This window comes from Corythoichthys intestinalis, chromosome 3 (genome assembly GCF_030265065.1).
Source record: "Corythoichthys intestinalis isolate RoL2023-P3 chromosome 3, ASM3026506v1, whole genome shotgun sequence".
NCBI classification, from domain to species: Eukaryota; Metazoa; Chordata; class Actinopteri; order Syngnathiformes; family Syngnathidae; genus Corythoichthys; species Corythoichthys intestinalis.
In genome coordinates, this window is record NC_080397.1 from 28,507,558 (window position 1) to 28,528,338 (window position 20,781).

Below are 20,781 nucleotides of genomic sequence, written 5' to 3' on the forward strand. Positions count from 1 at the left end.
TCTGTTCGAAAAATAATTTTGACCCATTATAAAAATATCTTTTTTTTTTTTGTTCGTTTCATTCATTTTTGTTGCTTGTTTTATTTCTTTACAACTTTTATAGACAATATTTGACAGGAAACATTCTTAATTTTAAACTCATAGGAAAGTCAATTATATGCAATGACTCTTTTCGGCCACCAGGAGGGCCTGGCCCTCATGCCCCCCTTAAACTCCGCTTATGATCGTCCCTACCAATGTTGAGACCAAACCCACGCCCTTAGACCAATGTATGCCACTGAGGTCTTTAATAATACTGTACTGTACTCTAATAATTGACGTTGTGCCTCTGTGAGAGAGTTAGTTTTCCAGGCAGGCAGAGAGGGAGGAAGGGGAAGGGCGGGCTGGTTACGTGTGTATGCATGTCTGCTCTGCGCCGCACTCGGGATTGACCAGAGTCAAAAGCCGATTAGCGTTATCTCTTTTGTGTCATTTTGTTCTCGTCCACTTGAGGCTTCTCCACGTTGTCACTGAAGTTGTGAGCGAGCGAGCCAGTGAGCGCTATGGGTTCCTCGTCGGCGTCTCCGGGCGCGAGCTGCTCCGCGGACTTCGGGTTTCGGACGGCGGCACAACTTTTACGCGCGGCTCGGCGTCGTTGAGCACTGAGCCTCCCGGCACCGGCAGGGAAACTGTCCCCTCGAGGATGGCGGCCAAGCGTTGAGCGAGAGAAAAGGAAGAAAACCGTCTGACGATGCAGAAGAGCGTGCGTTACAACGAGGGCCACGCGCTCTTCTTGTCGGCCGTGGCGCGCAAAGAGGGTACCAAGCGCGGCTACCTCAGCAAGAAGACGGCCGAGAACAGCCGCTGGCACGACAAGTTCTTCGCCTTGTACCAGAATGTCCTCTTCTACTTCGACAACGAGCAGAGCGCCCGTCCCGCCGGGATTTACCTGTTGGAAGGCTGCACCTGCGAGCGCGCGCCCGCACCCAAAATGTCCACCACGGGGAAGGAAGCCTTGGAGAAGCAGGTGGGAGACCATTTCAACACGTTTTACCGTCCTTTAAAACTCAATGGACACCAATGACGGCGCTAGACGTCCAATCCGTTTTGATTGGGAGAGGCTGGCAGGCAGCGCATGATCGCACTGACACTCCTCCCTGATTAATTCAACTAGACGTCTATCGTTGTCAATGGCAGGCAATGAGTACACCATGACACAAAATCACGTATTCTAATACACTCTAACGACAAGCAAAAACTCTTTGCATTTAAACACATTGACACTTAGTTTTTAATTTGCAGCTGGGTAGACATTTATTTAAGCCATTTTATAGAATCCATTTTAAACTGCCAGCCTCTTCCACTCCCAATGGATTGGACGTCTACCGCCGTCAATGGCAGTCAACAAGTTAGACACTTCTCCAAAAGTTTTGTTTTGTTTTGTGTTATGTTAACTAAAGGGCTGGTACTACGATTTGGGATAACATATTCATGCATTCATTTCAAGTCAAAATATTAGAAAAATATCTGTATAGTTATAGGATGTTTACTGGCATGTACTGGCATTAGTAACACACAGTTGAGGTATGTGGTAGTTAATTGGAATACTGTATTGGAAACTACGCTTAATATAAAATAGTACGCCATTTAATAGCAATTTTAATTGCTGGTTTTCCATCACATTAGTGTGCATAATGCTTTTGTAGAAAACTGCATAGTGGCTGTGTAAAGTTGCACAAAAAGGTGTTTGTAGCAGCATTGTTGGAACATCTCTGCAGTGTCAGCGCCTCCTTCCTTGCAAGTGATCCTCCTCACTGGAAGGACTTTGTTGCGCAATACATTGACTGCTGCAGTGGAGAGAGATGCAGTACATGATGTGGACTGGATTTCGTGGAATGCGGGAAGTTATAGTGCTGAAGGTTAAGATTTTGTCAACAAATGTTTCACCTTGGAGCACGGAATGAGGCAACAAGTTGTTGTGTGTTGGCTTTGCAAAATGGCAAAGCAAAGCAAATTTATTTGTATAGAACAATTCAACATAAGGTAATTCAAATGTGCATTTACGTGACATTAAAATTATAAAAATATAAAATAATACATATACTGTACATAAATAGGGGTGGAAACCTTTGAGTAGCTCACGATACGATACGATTTGCAATACAAGGCTCACGATAACAATAGTCTCACGATATGGCAATAAAATAATTATCGATACATTGGTCAGGAAAGCATTTTGGGATATTCTCCAACATAACTAATAAACAGAAAAACAAGCTATTTCCATTCTTTTGCTATGAATTGGGAATGAGTTAATCACTAGTAGACATTCAATCCATTTGAAGTGGGAGGGTATCATGTCATTTCAAACCAAGGGCGTAGGTTTGGTCTCAACATTGGTAGGGACAATATAACAGCATAACCTGTATGTACACTTTTTGCTCGAGATGTGATATTAGTAAGACCAAACAGATTGGGTGAATGGGTGTCAGGGCTACATTTCTCACGAATATGAACCTAGTTAATTGATGGGCTAAATCAGGGGTGCTCATTACGTCGATGACGATCCACCAGTCGATCACAATGCTAGCGTGGGTAGCTTGCAGCATTCCCCCCAAAATAAAATCCAATAAATTAATGTACATAGTTAATTGATTATGTTTGTGTTGTGTTGGCAACATATGGGGTTATTCAGCACCCCTCTCTCTCTCTAATCAGCTGCTTGCTCATATTTTTCTGGTTCTATAGTTTCCAGCAGAGTTCACGACATTTCTTACAGTTGAATTCAATTTAACAGTAGAAAACACATACAGGAGGACAACTTCTCTCGAAGCAGCTTCCTACTCGAGTTTCGCAGGTTACCAAGTTCGCACAGTTTAATGTTTTTCCAAATCCGATGCAGGTCAGACTTTCGGTAGCAAAACTAGTGGTGTGTTTCCAGCCTCCACGACATTGGTGTATTTTTCAATTACTCACAGTGGCTGCTGCTGGCCAAAAAACAACCTTCTAATATCCCTTCTCTGCGAAGGGGTTGGAGTAGGAGGCGGCATGTTGTCGACATGTATTTCTGTCAGGGTTCTGTGAGTGTGTGTGTGGCGGGGGTGGGTCATGTTATCCACACTCGAACGTGCGTTTAAGAGAAAAAACTGTTTAACTGAACTCATTCTATAAAGTTGCTAAAAAGTTGGTGGGCACAATTTGAGCAGCCAGAAAAGTTGGTAGTGTTATGTCCCTAGCGTCCCTGTGCAAACCTACGCCCTTGCTTCAAACGGATTCCCTTTCCCCTCTAAAGGATTGGACTATGGTCTATGGCCGTCAGTTACAGCCAATGCCAGGCTTCCTGCTTCACTTCCTGCTGATTTTGGCAATTTACAGGTCAAATCCTGTTGATGTTGGGTTACTGAGAAGGGAGTGTCTCAAGAATATCCCCAAATCAATAGGAAGTGATGTCTAAATGCCCTAAAATTAACAAGAAATGACCTGTAAATGCCCACAAAAGACTGGCTGTGAATGCTCTAGTGTCAGTGCTATTGATGGCGCTAGACGTCCAATCCAGTCAAAATGAACTGGATGTCTAGTGCCGTCAATGGCAGCCAGTGAGCTAACGTAGGCGCTATTCTAATGGAAGGTTTTCGTAGCAACATACTGTTCTCTTTTTTTTTCTCATTATCAAACAGTGACACCTTTTTTAAACCTATATATCGATTCATAGTGGGAGCATATCGATAACCTTTTGGGCCACAAAGTATTGCGATATATCATCTTTTCGAATATAGTGTCACACCCTTACATATAAATCACAATAAATCCTCAAGTCAATTAAAAACAAAACAGGAAATAAAAATAAAACCTTGTCATATAACCGGAAATTCGAACTATGTGGACAGATATGAATATGCTGTAGTAATCTGTAGCATTTTAGTCGTGATTTAAAGGAGCTAATGGTTTCTTCAAAGCTTCAGGTAACTTGTTCCAGAGGTGACTGAATACTGCCTCACCCAGCTTGGTTGTTGTTCTTGGAAAACACAGCAGATGGGTTCCTGACGACCTAATAGATGCTTCATTGGGTGGCAAACAAATCAAGCATGTATTTTCGTCCAAGGCCATTAAGTTTTTTGTAGTATTTCATAGTCTACATTTGACTCACAGGAAGCCATTTAACAATTTCATAACCAGTGTAATATGATCCAGTTTCCTTGTATTTTTAAGGACTCTGGCAGAAACATTCTGTATTAACTGCAGCTTCCTGATTGATTTTTTGTTAAGACCTGTAAATATACCGTCACAGTAGTCTAATCTACTCAAAATGAATGATTGGAGTTTTTGGAGGTGGCAGTCGCCAGTTAAAAAAAAAGACAAACTCTATATAGTAGGGCTAAATGATATTGGAAAAACTGGCATTGTGGCTTTTTGGAGGTTTGTGGAAAAAAAAAGTAATATATATTGCGACATTAAAACTAGAAGAATTTTCAGCAGATTACTTGAATAACTCAGTTTGGGAAGACTTTGGTTGACTCACCATGACCACATTGTATTCATATAATACTGTTTAATCCAGACTAAATCTGTTCATCTGTGAATGATGAAGATTACTGTATACATTCAGGAAACCATGTCTAAACACTTGCTGTTTTTATTAAGCGAAACAGAAGTTTGTGTGTTCAAATAAAAAAAAAAAAAAAAATTGTAGCGTGTCCTGCGATGGGAATGTTGGGCATGCGCACATGACGATGGCAATGTTTAAAAGATATATTGTGCAGGGCAACTGTTTAGTCCCTTTTAAGCAATTGCTATTTCATAACAAACAGGGTCATCACATTTAAACAAATAATTCAACAAAATCCTGCATTTGTGGATTTTTTATTCATTCAGGTCATAGTTAAGGATGTCGCGATATGCAATAAGTCAATTTATCGCATGGTGTATGAAAGTGAGGTTGGTAATTTTCCCGGCTGCGATTTATCGCCACGTGCGTGCATAAATACATTTGTGCGTGCGTCTGCTTGCGTGTGCTGCATGCACTCGGCACACGTGCATGTTGATTGCATATGAGACTCCAGTTTCTTTCACGGATGTTTATTTGTCGTCAACATATCGTAGAAATAAAGTTCAGATATAGTAACCAATCAGGACAGGGTGAATACTAGTGCAGGAGACAGCAGGCAGGAGAGAGAGGCGCAGCTGCATTTAAACCGAAATAACCCAGTTTTAAATTGATCTTTCATATCGGCCGGTCGGATTAAAAAAAAAAAAAAATGCCGATACTGATATATGTCAAATTTTCCAAACATCTGTGCTGATAACCGACTAAAATTTGTTATCCGGAAAGGCCTAGTCACAGTAATGATGCACAATGGTCCAATTGAGGCAAATAGGCTCTTTGTTGAAGATATTTCACCTTTAATCGCTTGAAAATGACAAAGAAGGACATTCCAATTACCTCGCGTCGTGATAAAGTAAGAAGTCTTTGCTTTTTTTGTTGTTGTTGTTGCTATAACCTCAAACACGAGCAATAAGAACAACCCGATTGTACTACTATGTTACATCACCCACTCTTATGTGGCCCCTGTGGGTCATTGACTTAAATTTCCAGTATAGTTTGTGGAAAGATTTGTGGGTTGTGCAAGTGATGAAATTCCTCATAGATGAGTGTTTATTTTAAAGCAATAAAGTGGACTGTTTGATGATGCCTTTTTGGTTATTGTGGCCAGGGCATTTCTGCCTATCTACCAACATTGTGAAAGACACTCAAGAGAATACAGTATTGATGGTGCAGAACATTTTCAATAATTATCCTGCTTGAAAAATGATGTTTCCACTGTTATAGCTGACAGGAATAGTTTGATTCAAAAGAAGTGTTTCAGCTTTTGACTTTGGTGATTTGAAACAATAGCTGAAGCATTTGGGTTATAAAGTGTCTGAACTAATCTAGATTTGTTTACAAAATATACAAAACCAGTGACATTCGGACCTTTCCACCTTTGGAATGTTCCAAACAGCTGTTTTTTTTTTTTTTTGTACATTCCTAGACTTTCCCATTCCTTTTTTGCCCGTTCAGCCTTTTTTAGACTGTATTTAAAAAATAAACAAGTAAAATACTGTAAGCCAGCCACAAACAAAGTGTTAAATAAATTTAAAATAAAACAAAAAATCTAGATAGCATTAGTTAACCTAATGCTATTAGTTAACCTAATGCTATTTAGATTTAGTATCGACTGCTATAAGACTGCAAGGGAAGCTCGGCTTCCCCCAAAATGTAAAAAAATAAGTGATGAAATGCATACTGTTGTATGTACATGTCTGACTAAATATGCGTTACAACGCGCTCAACTTTTGTTCAGAATTAACTTCTTACCACCGGTTATGATGCGGCTAGCTTTTTATTCATTCGCACAGCTTCTCAGTTCTTTCAACAGTGTGGAAGCTGTATGTCTCCAAAGTTAAGAATGCATTGTTCCACTACAGTAAAATGAGACAAGCCATTGGCTAAAGGCTGGGTTTATCCAACCCATCGGACGCTGTGAGTCCCTGCTGTGGGCAGTGGGCGGGGCTCAGCTGGCTCTGCTTCTCTGCATGATAATGGATCTATTGTAGTCATGCCCCCAAATTACAAAAGTCGGACACCAAACTGTGGAGTTCGTAATACTGTGTGGTCATGACTTAAAACATCTTTTTACTAACTTTAAAATAGCAAAAACCCAATGGTTTAGCGCTGTGCTTGAGGTCTTGAGATTAGGGGGAGGAATTTTTTGTGCCTTTTTCAATGCCTAAAGGCTTGCCAAATGCAAGCTATGGATAAGGCTCTATTTCTCAACTTGCCTGCACAACAAGAAGGTGAAAAACCTTAGCTCAGGGGTCTCCAAACCGGTCCTCAAGGGCCGCTATGGGTCCTGGTTTTTGTTCATACCGATCAAGCACAGACCTTTTAACCAATGTTGTTTCTACTAAAACAAGCAGCACCTGACTGCAATCAACTGATTACACTTATAAAACACCAGATTGGTGAAAAAGTGTGGTCTTGTTTTGTTGGAATGAAATCCTGCACCCACTACGGCCCTATGTTGAATAGTTTGGAGACCACTGCCTTAGGGCAGTACTTATTTCTCTAAACAATACAATAAAATGTACACTGGTGGAATGAATTCTACATTTTCCACAAACAAAAAAAGTGTCCTTAGAAATAAGACTTCTTTTAACCAATATACTTTGTTTCCACAGATTTCTGTACTATTTCATGTGTTTGTAGTGTTACCGCTGTACTTAATCCTGGTTTTAAACGTTCTGCATCTGGAGTAACTTTTGTAGACGACGAAACAACGCACAACTTGACATGGAACTACATGTTAGCGAAGTCGCTAATTAGCATAGCGCTCGGCGCTAACCAGTAACATCTCAAGAACAACAACAATAAAAGCTAAACAGTACAAGAGGGTTCGTGTACTCACCTCTGATAGACATTAGCGACTTTTTCCAATGAGCACGACTTTAACCTACTGCTGGACACCTTAAAGACAAGGAGCAACAAACTACAGTATCTCCAACTAACCACTCTCCCCCATTAGTAGGAGTAACGTTCTTACAGGAAGGCACTGCCCCCTGGCGGCTGGTGGCATTCTCTTCACATCCAACGTTGTGTGTGTGTCCATTAAAGGTGTTTGGGCGGCAGATATGTCTTGAATTTCTTTCCGTTATGAGCGGCTGTCATAAGTTATTAGGGAAAATCATCGTTTTTGAACATTTATGAATCGTAATCAGGCTCGAGCGTATGATGTGGCACTCGCGAGGTTTCTGCCGCTATCGCCATTTTGGAAGCGGAAAGTTCGGTGTCAGAACCCCGGGAAACATAAACAGTGAGGCATTTCAACACAGGTCGCTCTTTAAAAATGGTTGGAAATTATTGTGCGGTAAAGAATTGCAACAACCGATCGAATAGAAAGGAGAACGTACAGCTCAACGGAACCCCATTGAGTTTTTTTCCGGATCCCTACATGGAGAAAAGGCGAGGGAAAGGTCATATCTGAACTTACCAAACGTCGAAGAATGGCATGGGTGGCCTCGATCAGAAGGAAGGGCATAACGTTTGATTCTCCAGTTACACACAGAGTTTGCTCTATGCACTTCCACTCCGGTAAGTTAATTTCGTTTGTTTACGCACATTTCGGTAACTTTATGCCCTAAGTCGGCCTGTTGTTAGCTATAGCTACAGCTAAACAACTAGCATGCATACATGTGCATTGTCTTCATAAGACATCATTCCTGTCGTTGCTAAATGAAAAAGCTGTAATATGTTGACGTGAGAGAGTGGCTAAGAATTTGTACACAGGCGACATTTTCTGAAACAAAAAATTTGTACATCCGTGGTCACAGACTAATGTAAACACACATTGCCAACCTTTGCTAGAAAGATGGTGTTGCCGTTTGCTATGGTCATAATGATCAGGTCCTGCACCCATCCGCAGCAAAACTGTTTGTAGCTTTGTAGCGATTTGTAGTTTCGGAGTTGCTGATGAGTGTAGTAACTTACACCAAACGCTAAATACAGCATGATGTCCATATCGCGTAGTGGTGGAAGCTTGTCGACATCTTTATTCCATTTGTGTTCGGCTTGCTCGTAAGGGTCAACATTGTTCACATCCTTAAAATTGCTCACATATCTGTCCTTCGCCGTGGTAACAAGTTTGTGTCTGTATCGAACTGGCAAGTTTTCCTTACTTTTTTCCATCTTTGGCACTCGTAGTTGAATTATATTTGCCGTTAAGTTTAAATGTCCCGTGTTGCAGACGTGCTTCCAAAATGGCTGCGTTGTCACAAATCTTACATGATCCCGTGCTGCTGTGACGTAAACGCTCGAGCCTAATCGAATCGTGTCGAATCGCGATGCTTCTAATAATCGATTTTTTGGAACACCCGTATTGTGGTAGGACAATACCAAACAACTGGATCCCACACAGATTTTGAAATGCAGACACCTTACAGATTTAAAGGGGGGAAAATGATCACAAGAACTTAAAAGATACATTTGTTTCTTTAGGCCCAATTTTATTTTCATATATTGTTCAAATGCATTGTTATTGTTGTACTAAAGCAAATAAAAAAAAAAAAAAATCCCCTCTTCTGATCTATTCATTTATGATTACAGTACAACACTGAGTTATCTAGTCGTATTTGGAGTCTTCTAAATAATCCGTGTGCACTGGTTACAATACCATGAAAGTTGATCAGTTTGAGCACAAAATATTTTTAGTGTATTTAATTGATTATGTATTGAAAAGGATCCTTGATTTTATTATGCCTTTTGTTTGTGATGCCTCTGGCCCGTCTCTCTCCCACTGGCCTCTCTCACTCTCGTATTACAGCTGCGATGCTTAATTAGGGCTATTTTCAATCTGCCCTTATGAAGTCAAAATATGCTATGTTCAGTTCATCTTCACCCAGAATATGAATGAATGGATCCACTTTTTGTTCATTGAACTCATTCAGGTACAACACTGTATAGTGTTCATGTGAGCAGTATTAGCTGCTATGTTAAATGGTCGACAACAAACATACAATATTTAAAGCTGTTCGATAATGATTTTTTTTAACCGACAACCTGATGTTGTCTTGTTAAAGGGTCTAAAACAAACATACAGTATTTGAAGCTGTCCGATAATTACTTTTTAAAAGATGATGTTGTCTAACTCCAAATATCAGATACTGATATCAAACCGATACTGTTAAATGTGGTCTTGGACTCAATGGCTCATTGTATTTTGATGCCCCACTGGATGCTTAAAGTAGGCCTGTCGCGATAACAAATTTTAGTGTGTGATAATTTATCTCATAAATTATTGAGATATGCGATATTATTGCGCCCCCCATTTTTTAAAAAAACCAATATACAATAACACAGTGAGAAAACAGTATATATTAATAGATCAAGTACACCCATTTAAACGCGATAAATATTTACTCTTAAATCCAAAAATACTTTTTAAGAAATCACAACTATAAAAAATAGACCATGCCTCTTAAGTAAAAGACAACAATATTAATACCGCACAGAAACACAGCATAAATAAATGTGTTTTTCAAGAAAAAAATAAAATAAAATTGCACGTAATAACTTAAGCATTAAGGCAAATGAAAACTTTTCCCTTCATAGCTTCTGCAACGGTGTTCCATAAGGATGCAACGATACAGTTAGGTCACGGTTCAGTACGATTTTCGATACGGGGGACACAATTTTCGATCCGATTCAATACATTTAATGCTCTGAAAAAAAAAAAAAGATTATATTTTTTGTTTCTTTTGTTTTTTTTGTTTTTTTTGCTAACGAGCAAAAATTAAATTGCCATCATATAAACATGCATTTTAGTGCATAATATTTATGTGCTTACTTCTTGCTCATCTGAAGAAGTTTTGTATGAATGTGCTGAGAACAATTTTTACTGTTTGTAAAGTGAGGCGGGGCACACTGTTGATTGCTACAGCTCTCTTAGCAGCTAGGTTTACAACATGAGCAAGACATCCTATTTGTGGTCCGAATCCATCTGTGTCACGTACTGAATTAACAATATTTGCAACATTATCTATAGTCACTGGTATGGATTGATTTGGCCTTCCTAACTTCCATTCAGTCATGACAGTTTAGAAGTAATCGATGTAGTATATGGACTACGTGTCCCATAATCACTTTGGGCTCACGTAACCAATGGCAAGGGATGTAGCACATCTAGTTTGCTATTTCACGATATCTAGTGTGTGCGCACATTAAAAAAGTTACCAAACGCCGCTGAAGTCACGTCTGCTCATTACTGCACAACACCAGCATATGACAATCGACTTTCATAAACAGGACGAGTTTGAAGCACAGCGCTCTTAATTTGCCACTCAATGTTCATCATTTCCATTCAGCTGCTGGTTGTCAAAGCGATGTTGTTCGTAGCAGCCAAGTCGGTAACAATGTTTTGTCGGATTTCGTTGTAAATATCCGGCATTGTGCCGAAAAATAGTCGCCCGCGTGAAATGTCACCCCTGACGGGAGTGCCCACACGTCAAAAACACCCGCGCGCCGGAGATGGTCCACAGTCAATCCGAAGCACTGACGCGGCCGGTATACGTTGAACAATAGGATATAATAGGAACGATTGGCTCCGGCGCTATTTTTTGCCGGACCTGGAACGAAGATGCATTTTGCGCAGTTGGTTACAAGGAATCCGATTTTTTAACAGCACGTCTGCCGCACACACGCACACACGTGCACGTGAGGCGATAAATCGCACCGGAAAAATTACCGCCTTCATTTTTATTTATCGTGCGATAAATGGAATGATTGCATATTGCGACAGGCTTAGCTTAAAGAATGATAAATGTAACAACCTGAAGGTTTTCCAAATAAAATAAACATTCTGTAAAAAATACAAGAACAACTTCAACTGAAGTTATAGAAAAACTGCCAAAATAATGCCCATATAAATAAAGTAAAAAAAAAAAAAAAAAATCACCTCTCCTGATCTATTCATTTATGATTACAGTACAACACTGAGCTATCTAGTCGTATTTGGAGTCTTCTGAGTAAATCGTGTACACTGGTTACAATACCATGAAGTTGATCAGTTTGAGCACAAAATATTGGATCTTTTTAGTGTATTTTATTGATTATGTTTTGAAAAGGATCCTTGATTTTATTATGCCTTTTGTTTGTGATGTCTCTGGCCCGTCTCTCTCCCGCTAGCCTGTCTCACTCTCGTATTACAGCTGCGATGCTTAATTAGGGCTATTTTCAATCTGCCCTGAGCTGCAAGCCTGTTCTCTGCTACATGAACACTCTACATGTATCACAATGCACTGAGGAGCAAGAAAACAACTCAGTACAGTTTATTGTCATGTTTTTTTATCTTCTTTTTGTAGTTTGACTAATGGTGCTTGTCAACTTAAAGGGGAAGTGATCCCTGTGGAATGGGTATCTTTCTTTCCTTCTTTTTTTTTTTTTTTTTTTTTTTTTTTTTTTTGCATTAAAGTGAAGTAACCACCCCCATAGTGAGCTGCAACACAAGCGCACGCATCCGGCACAAGCGCACGCAGCCTGCTGCGTTCCCCGTTTTGTATTCTCACAAAGATACAAACCCTTCAAATTGTTGGAGTGCATTCACACCGGCCTGAATGGTTTCCACAGCGACGGTGCCACCGCTATTTCAACAAGAGTGTGTTTACTTCTGTGCATATTTGGCTTTGTCGACATACACAAGTACAACATCTTACCGGAGTGATGTATTGATCCTGACTGAAAAGTTCACCCGAAGACGAATGATGCATTTTGAGCATGAAGAGGACGCCGAAGCAATATATTCCTTTTGATTAGGGGAAAAAAAAAAAAAGAGTTTTCTGAAGTGTAGAAGTCAGGATTATCTCAAATTGGAGTGACAACATTGTTGGTGTGAGGTGTGTCAAAAAAATTGAGAACATTTGTACAGATGAAGTATGTATTCTGGGAATTTCCATGTGGCACACATGATCTTGTGGCATTTGCTTTGGTTAGCATGTGAAAAAAGAGAGTAACTTGTGGCAGGACAGTGAGAGGCGGCTTCACCATAACAACTAGATTTGAGAACCTCTGGGTATCTCACGATACGATTCGATTTGCAATGCAATGCTCACGATAGCAATGATCTCACGATATGGCAATACAACAATTATCCATACATGGGTCTGGAAATCATTCTAGAAAATTCTATTAAATATACTAGTAAACGTCCAATCAATTTGAAGTGGGAGGGTGGCAGTGAATGCCATCAGCGGTAGCCAATGAGTTTATTTTGGGGCATTTCACGTCATTTGGTGTTGATATTTTGTCACTTCCTTTTCTATGTGGGGTACTTATAGGTCACTTATTGTTAATTTTGGGGCATTTAACTCTCTTCCTGTTGATTTTGAGTCACTGAAAAGGAAGTTATTCAAGAATGTCCCCAAATGAATAGGAAGTGACTCAAAATTAAAAGGAACCTGTAAATGCCCTAAATTGAACAGAAAGGGACCTGGAATGCCCACAAGACTGGTTTTGAATGCTCTGTTTTCAGTGCCACTGACAGCGCTAGAGGTCCACTCAGCACTGTATAGTGTGCATGCGAGCAGTATTAGCTGCTATGTTAAATGGTCGAAAATAAACATACAGTAGTCCTGTCAAATGGTTGAAACAAACATGCAGTATTTGAAGCTGTCCGATAATTACTTTTTAACCGATAACCTGATGTTGTCTAACCCCAAATCAGATACCGATATCAAACCAATACTGTTAAATGTGGTCGTGGACTTAATTGCTTATTGTATTTTGATGCCCCACTGGATGATTAAAGAATGATAAATGTAACAACTTGAAGGTTTTCCAAATAAAATAAACATTCTGTAAAAAATACAAGAACAACTTCAACTGACGTTATAGAAAAACTGCCAAAGTAATGCCCATATAAATAAAGTAAATTGAAATGTACCAAAATGTCCGTACTCAAATAATAGGAATAAATTGCGTTTACAATAATTAGGGAGCGAAGCATTACAAAAACAGGCAGGCAATCATAGGACATGTCAGTGCAATAACAATTCCCAAAATGCAATTTGCTGGGCTTTTGTACAGATTTTAAATAATTAAATATTTATTATATATACAGTATCATTATTATTATATATTATTATTTTATATAGTTATGTCTTTTATTACTGTTCTTAGTGACTATTTCTTTCTGGTGACACAGTAGCTGAATGTGATTAGTTTATAATTCATTAATTTTAACTCAATGTTTATTTTATGTCTGCACCATTAGGGTCTTTCTCTCGGTTAATAAATCCCAAAGATCTTTAGTTTATAGACATCTAGAGATCACTCTAAGCACAGCGGCTGTGCTAATCTATGACCAGCCAATGCACAAAGACTGCTGGCTTGTACAGCAATTTGTAACCCAACATGCAAAGTGGCATAAAACCAATACTGATATTTTCTGATATAATTTAAATGCTTTTATCGGCCAATATTATCGGGAGGCTGATATTATCAGGCAACTCTAAACATATTCATTGATTTTTCTATCCTCTTTCTGTATCATATTGTGCGTTTTTTTTTCATATACAATGGATTCCTTTAGTATACATTTTAGCTACATTCACTAAGTGCTTCATTCCAGTGCTACTGACACACACAATCAAAATGTCAATGTGTCATATCAGCAATTCCATTGTGTGGTGATGTAATGGCATCGATCTTTGTGCAAGCTGACCATGTTCATGCATTCAAAGCAATGTCACCTCGTGGCCACATACTGCGTGGGATAATGTACCAATGCTGGCCTGTGGCATGGAGAAACCCCTTTGCTTGATTCTTTTTTAGTCAAATACAACTACATTTTTTACAAGTCATCAGTTTTTTTCATATTTTGTAATTACATTTTTAATTTCACGCATTGTTTTTTTGGTCAATGTCGAACAGTTGAAAGTGCAAAGTAAAATCTGGCCTGGATGCAAAAAAAAGTGTCTGCTGTGACGTCATTGATTGGCTTCACCTTGACTTTTTATTACGTAGAGTTGACGACATGAAAAAGCCTTTATTTATTTATTTATTTATTTATTTTTATCTCTTACGGCATACATGGCGATATAACTCTTTTGGAGACTCAATTGCCCTCAATGTTCAAACACACATGCACACACACAGTGGGTAATAAAGCTCTGAGGGAATGAGCCTCTGTAATGTGCACTGATGTTATTGTTATTGCTTGTATCTATGATAGCCACACATGGTGGGGAGGTGGCACACCCCACGGGGTTTTCATGTCAATATTTTGTACTGTCAACTATTTGGATCATCAAGCGTCTGTGCTAGGCCAATAAGGCAAAACAAACACAGTAAAGCAGATTTACAGTGTATTTAAACACCTCTGCTGTTAAACCGAAAGAAGAAAATCCCCATATGTGATATTTATGGCTCACAGGTAGTATGCCTGCAATCCTCCTGGAAGTCATAGAGCACCATTGCAAGAGTAAAACATTTAAAATGTGGAAAAGTGCAGGGTGACGAAACCAGAAAGGCAGATATAATGAGAATAAGAAAAGCTTTAAAGATTCTAATTGTTTTTACAGAATAATGACTTCTCTAAGTGCTGTAACCTTTCCATGGGTGCCCTGTGCAAAATGCATCGAGATGAGAAAAATGTTTTTTTTAATTTATTTTTTTTTTTGGGGGGGGGGGGGGGGGGGGGGGGTCAAATGCAGATCTCATTTTTATATGATTTTAATCATACTATGTGGTAATTTCCTGGGTAAAATCACAGTCTGAGAGGTTTTCTAAACCATTCACCTATGTTTGAGAAATCATCGAATGGCCCCTGTCTGCTGGTGGGGCCTGCTGAAACTCACAGTGGTACCTACCTCCTAGGCCTGAACGATATTGGAAAAAAAAACTATCATTGCAATTTTTGGGGTTTTTGCTATACATTGCGATATTAAAATTAGAAGAATTTTTACCAGATAACTTGAATAGCTCTGTTTGGGATAGGCCTGAATGATATTTGAAAAAATTAACATTGCAATATACAAGGGTTGCACAAAATAATGGAAACACCAAACATTTTGGCATCATAATCATTGAACATAATTGTTAAAGAATGGCATGAGGAACATTTTAATGAAGTTGAGCATCTCATATGGCCGGCACAATCACTAGACCTCAACCTTATTGAGCATGTAAGGTCAGTTTTAGAGAGTCAGTTAAGACGTCGATTTCCACCGCAATCGTTTCTAATTGAGTTAGAGGATGTTTTAACTGAAGAAAGGCTTAAAAATTCCTTTGGAAACAATTCACAAGTTGTATGAATTAATTCCTCAGAGAATTGAGGCTGTAATTGTCGCAAAATGCTGACCTACACCATATTAAATTAGTTTTGGTGTTGTTTTTTTTAAGGTGTTTCCATTATTTTGTCCAACCCCTGTATAGTGCCCAGGCTCCACACTTACTTTTTGCATTGGTAGCACTAGTTGCACCTAACTACTTTAATCATCTCCATAACATTCATAAATTCCTTCATTCATCTTCTGAACCGCTTATCCTCACGAGGGTCGTTGGAGTGCTAGAGCTTATCACAGCTAACTCCAGGCAGAAGACTTTGCCAGCCAGTCACAGGGCATCAATCACAATCATTCACGCACACACTCACACCTAAAGACAATCTTGAGTGTTCAATTAGCATACCATGCACCTTTTTTTTGGGATGTGGATGAGCATGCAAACTCCACACAGGAAGGCCGGAGCCGATATTGCACCCACGATCCCAGAACTGTGATGTTGACATTGCACCCACGATCCCAGAACTGTGATGTTGACATGCTAACTACTGTCCAACCATGCCTCCTTCATAATGTGAATTATTTTTAAACAAGAATAACGTAGAACAATGCTTCTCTTTATTAAATACTTAATTGAGTGAGTCAACTCACATTCACTCACGCTGTTGAGAACAGCCTCTCACATACACAGTGAATGAGTTGGCACAGCACACTTCAGACTGGGCTGTTTAAAGATGATTAACACATTTGTCCCCTTGATCATAAAACTACTGAGGCTTCTCTGGCCAAATCAAAGTTACAAACCTGTCAATCATCGTTAACGTTAAGTACCAAATGCCAGCTGTACTGGTGACCAAGAAAAACAGTTTGGTCGCACTGCTTAGCAGGAGGGAGGGTGAGAGTCTGTGGCGCTGTACGAGCATGAAGCAGAAAAACATGAATTTATTTTTAAAATTAAAACCCGATCCTTTTCACCCGATTCCGATCCTCTGAAAAATGGAACTATCCGCCGGATTTCCCATCACATGATCGGATAAGGGACAACCCTAATTTATATAATGCCATTTAATTCAGGTTTGCTGTATATAAAAGGGATCCAGGATCTGCACTCTTGCAGGTTTTATGAAGTAAAGCTAAAGTTTACTTATTAAAAAAACAATTGCACCGATATGAGTATTGTGCATGCAGACATTGCAATGGCGATGTTCAAACGATATATTGTGCAGGCCTACTACCTCCGCCTTATCCTCCAAGCTCATCCTCTACTCCTCCTGAGCCCCACCACCACTCACCCGCCTTGCCTACCCTCCCCTCCACCTCAAAACAAGTTTGCATGTAATGCTACGGCTTAGCTACCACTTAACGCTTGGGCAGACTACAAGTGTGAAGAAATATCATGTAACTTTATCTATATTTATAAATGCACGTGAGTCAAACTGTCAGCTAATGTGATTGTCTTTTATTGAAGGGCCTCTGCGTAGAGGCACTGACACATTTCCAGCCGTTTGAGACAACAATGATGCAAAGAAAAGTTTATAGTGAGTTGATTATGAAATATATAGCTTTCACTTAGCTTGTTGACTGTGCTTTCATTTGATTATTGTTATTATTATTCATTTCATATTGCACAACAACCTTTGTTTTGAAGGCATGTTTATTAACATAAAGATGCTTACAGTATATAAATGTCTGTTTTATTGTTTCATTATACAGTATTTCATAGTGTTAGGAGTTGGTTTTTATATTATTGATATTTATTTATTTTTTTAAGTAATGTAACTTCAATTAGTTACTTTTATAACTGAATAACTACTAGTAGTGAAGTAATTATTTTTCAGAGAAGTAACTTGAACAACACTGTTCACTGCACGCACATTTGCATCAAGTAGCAATTTACCTGACCCATCTTCTGAACATAAAGATTGCTGATAACACGGTATGGGCGCGTATAACTCTACAACATAGCCTTCTTGCTAAACGTCTTTGTTCCTCTACAATGACAAATACTGAATATTCTCTCAATTCCAACATTGCATCAAAAGCCTGTCATGTTCCAAATTTCCCACAAAATCTTGTAATTGGATGAATTTAATTATGAGCATGAGTGCAGCAGACTGGAGGTCCATGATTGTTTACTTCCATATTTTACTGCGTTACCCCACCCAGACTGTTTTGTCCTATGACTGAACAACGTTTGCACATGTGTCAGTTTGTTGTCAAATCCTGGGACTCTCTCTTTCAAAATTTGCAATGGGAAAAGCAACAGAATTAAATCAAAAAAGAAACTCTGTGTTTTGGTCTGGACCAAAGAAAGCGAACTATGGACTTTCCTTGTGTAAATATGCCCTCAGTTGTTGAGGGGATGGTACTCCATCTTCCGAGGCTTTAATCTTCCTACTGAAAAAGAAACTTTAGACATAATTAAAAGCTTGAAACATGATGCTGCTGGCCAGGTCAGGGCAAGCTTGATGATTAAAGGAGGCTTTTCTGCCATCAAGCCATTGACATACCCTCTCCGACCACTTTATTAGGCATACCTGTCCAACTGCTCTGTAACGCAAATAGCAAATCAGCCAATCACATGGCAGAAACATGAATGGTGAAGGCATTTCTAGTTTTCATTCTGTTTAATTATTCCTCTTCCTGTTTTATAATTACTTTCCTATGCTGCTACTGCTTGATTTATTGTACTCGTTGTCGAGCCATGCATTTTACATACATTGCTATGGACACTCATTCAGGTCACGGGTGAGCTGGAGTTCTATGATAAATCTTTATTATCATCAAGATAGAATTTAGTTGCCCATGTGTGATTTTTTTTTTGGGGGGGCGCACAGTACATACGAGACATTGCACTTACCTGCATCAATTGGTTTTCATCAAATTCATGATTACCACATAGCCTGTAGGCACACGTGGCTTCCTTCCTCTGTACAAAACCAATTTCACACTCGTGATATAGTCACACAGTGTGTTATTTTAACTTTCTAAGTTCATAGTAAGGCCAAACGTGAAGCAGTATGCATACTTCTATTCTTTTTACAGGTTCAAGGCCTGTCAAGTTGCCACTCAGGTTGTTGTTCTTCTTGTGGACACTTACTTTGAAGTCTTACTCCACCGTCATTCACAAACTGATTGTCTTGAAACTTGGTATTTCTGTAGATCGGAGCCCGTTTTTTAATTTGTTTTGTATCAGGGCTGATTGATTGTAATTAAAATTATATAAAAATTTGGTGTTAGAAGTTAGCCAGTATAATAGAGGGCACCCTGCTCTAGGAATTTGCAGTGTTGAATTATTGTTGCTTGTAGGTTTTGAGTATCATGTAGGTGAGAAGTTAGCCAGTAGTGGGCAGCTGTTGGTCAGTAATAAGACATGCGCGCTTTACTATAAAGCATCATCTTTCTAGTTCTCGGTTTGTTTTGGATTTTATAGATATTCCCTCTTACTTTTATGGTGTTAGCACATGGTGGTGGGAACTCACTCTTTAGAAAAGAATGTATTTGGGGGTCTTGACCTGCAAAACCCACAGTTTTTGCAAGCTTGTATATTATGATGAAGATGCATGATTATACACACACGTAATGCATACAGTCACACGCCACCATCAGCGGTATTAAATTATGTTAGTTCACTTCCCGTTTTATTTTGGTGGGTTCCTCATTTACTTTGTGTACACTGTCAGCCTTATCAGTGGCGCCTCCAGAAATTTTTCATAGGGGTGGCCAAATGGGGACACTTAAAATCTTGGGGTGGCACACCAAAACTAAAGCCATAATTTCAGGTTTTCATTTTATTATTGCAGTAAAAAGGTCAGGGGAAAACTATCAGAAAGACTTAAGGACACCGCTACTGACATACTTGGGTGTATTGTGTAATATTTGATGTTACTAATGATTTAATGTGCATAGTCCATAACTGTCCAGTCAACATTTTGAGTTCCACAACAATTCTGTTTTATTGTGTTATGTATATATTAGGCATCAGGTGTACATTTAACAAAACAAAATAATTACAGGGGAAAAACAGGTGCTGGCAGATTTGCATTTGGGATGAAATGCATAACTGATGCTACAACAATCTAACAATATAGTGGCAAGCGGGGTGGCCAGTGGGGTGGCCAACAAATTTATAGGGGTGGCCGTGGCCACCCCTGGCCACCCCCTGGGGGCGCCACTGCTTATCTTTGATCCCCGAGTTACCTGAGTGCCCGCATCTGCCTATCATGAGCAGGGGTAGACAATAAGGGAATTGTAGATCACTGGCCCTACTATTAAAACCACTGGCCCAGGTCAGTGCATCAGTTATTGTTCCTAATAATCATGAAAAAGAACAATTTGCTTGAATAACATGAATACAATTTATTGTTGTGGTAGATTTAATGAAAAGTGCAGGAAAACGGTGCAAAACCGTGAATCAGGTGTAAATAATTCAGTTCTATAATCATATTCATAATCACTCCAGTATAGCCAACATTATTTCTTGGGAGCTCCAGGGGAAGGCAGGTCCACACAAGAGCCCCGTACCTAGGCAAAGCTTTCCTGTCTTCCCCTTACGGCCCTCAGGAAGTCTCCCTTGGCTCGTTTGTCGTGGCAGTAATTTAGAAGTCAAAGAGATGGCAATTATGGATTCACAAAATACAGCAATGTTCAACTTTTGTTATTCTTCATAATTAGTTCTATCCCTCTGTGATTTTCTATGTCCTTTTATGTATGTTGTCTAAAGAACAGCCACAACTTCTCCCAGTGGGATGTTAGTCATTTTTTCCCCAATTACCAAATAAAACTGGAGCAAAGTTCATTTTATATATTGCTTTTCCTTTATCTGTTTTACCAATACATCAGGTTTCAATCTATTGTCAAGCATCATGTCAAAACTCAAAGAATGACATACAGTGGGGCAAACAAGTATTTAGTCAAACACCAATTGTGCAAGTTCTCCTACTTAAAAAGCTTAGAGAGGCTTGTAGTTGTCAACATGGGTAAACCTCAACC

At 39.3% G+C, this 20,781-nt stretch overlaps 1 protein-coding gene across 2 annotated transcripts in view; it reads left to right on the forward strand.

The window, feature by feature from the left end:
* The first annotated feature begins 345 nt into the window (after window positions 1-345).
* rasgrf2b (Ras protein-specific guanine nucleotide-releasing factor 2b) overlaps window positions 346-20,781 on the forward strand; it is a 103,238-nt gene continuing 82,802 nt past the window's right edge. Inside the window, exon 1 of one of the 2 annotated variants that reach the window (XM_057831536.1) lies at window positions 346-1,006. In XM_057831536.1, the coding sequence (XP_057687519.1) occupies window positions 731-1,006 (276 nt within the window). In that variant the 5' untranslated portion in view covers window positions 346-730. The remainder of the gene's footprint in view (window positions 1,007-20,781) is intronic. The other variant, XM_057831537.1, reaches the window with a different exon arrangement.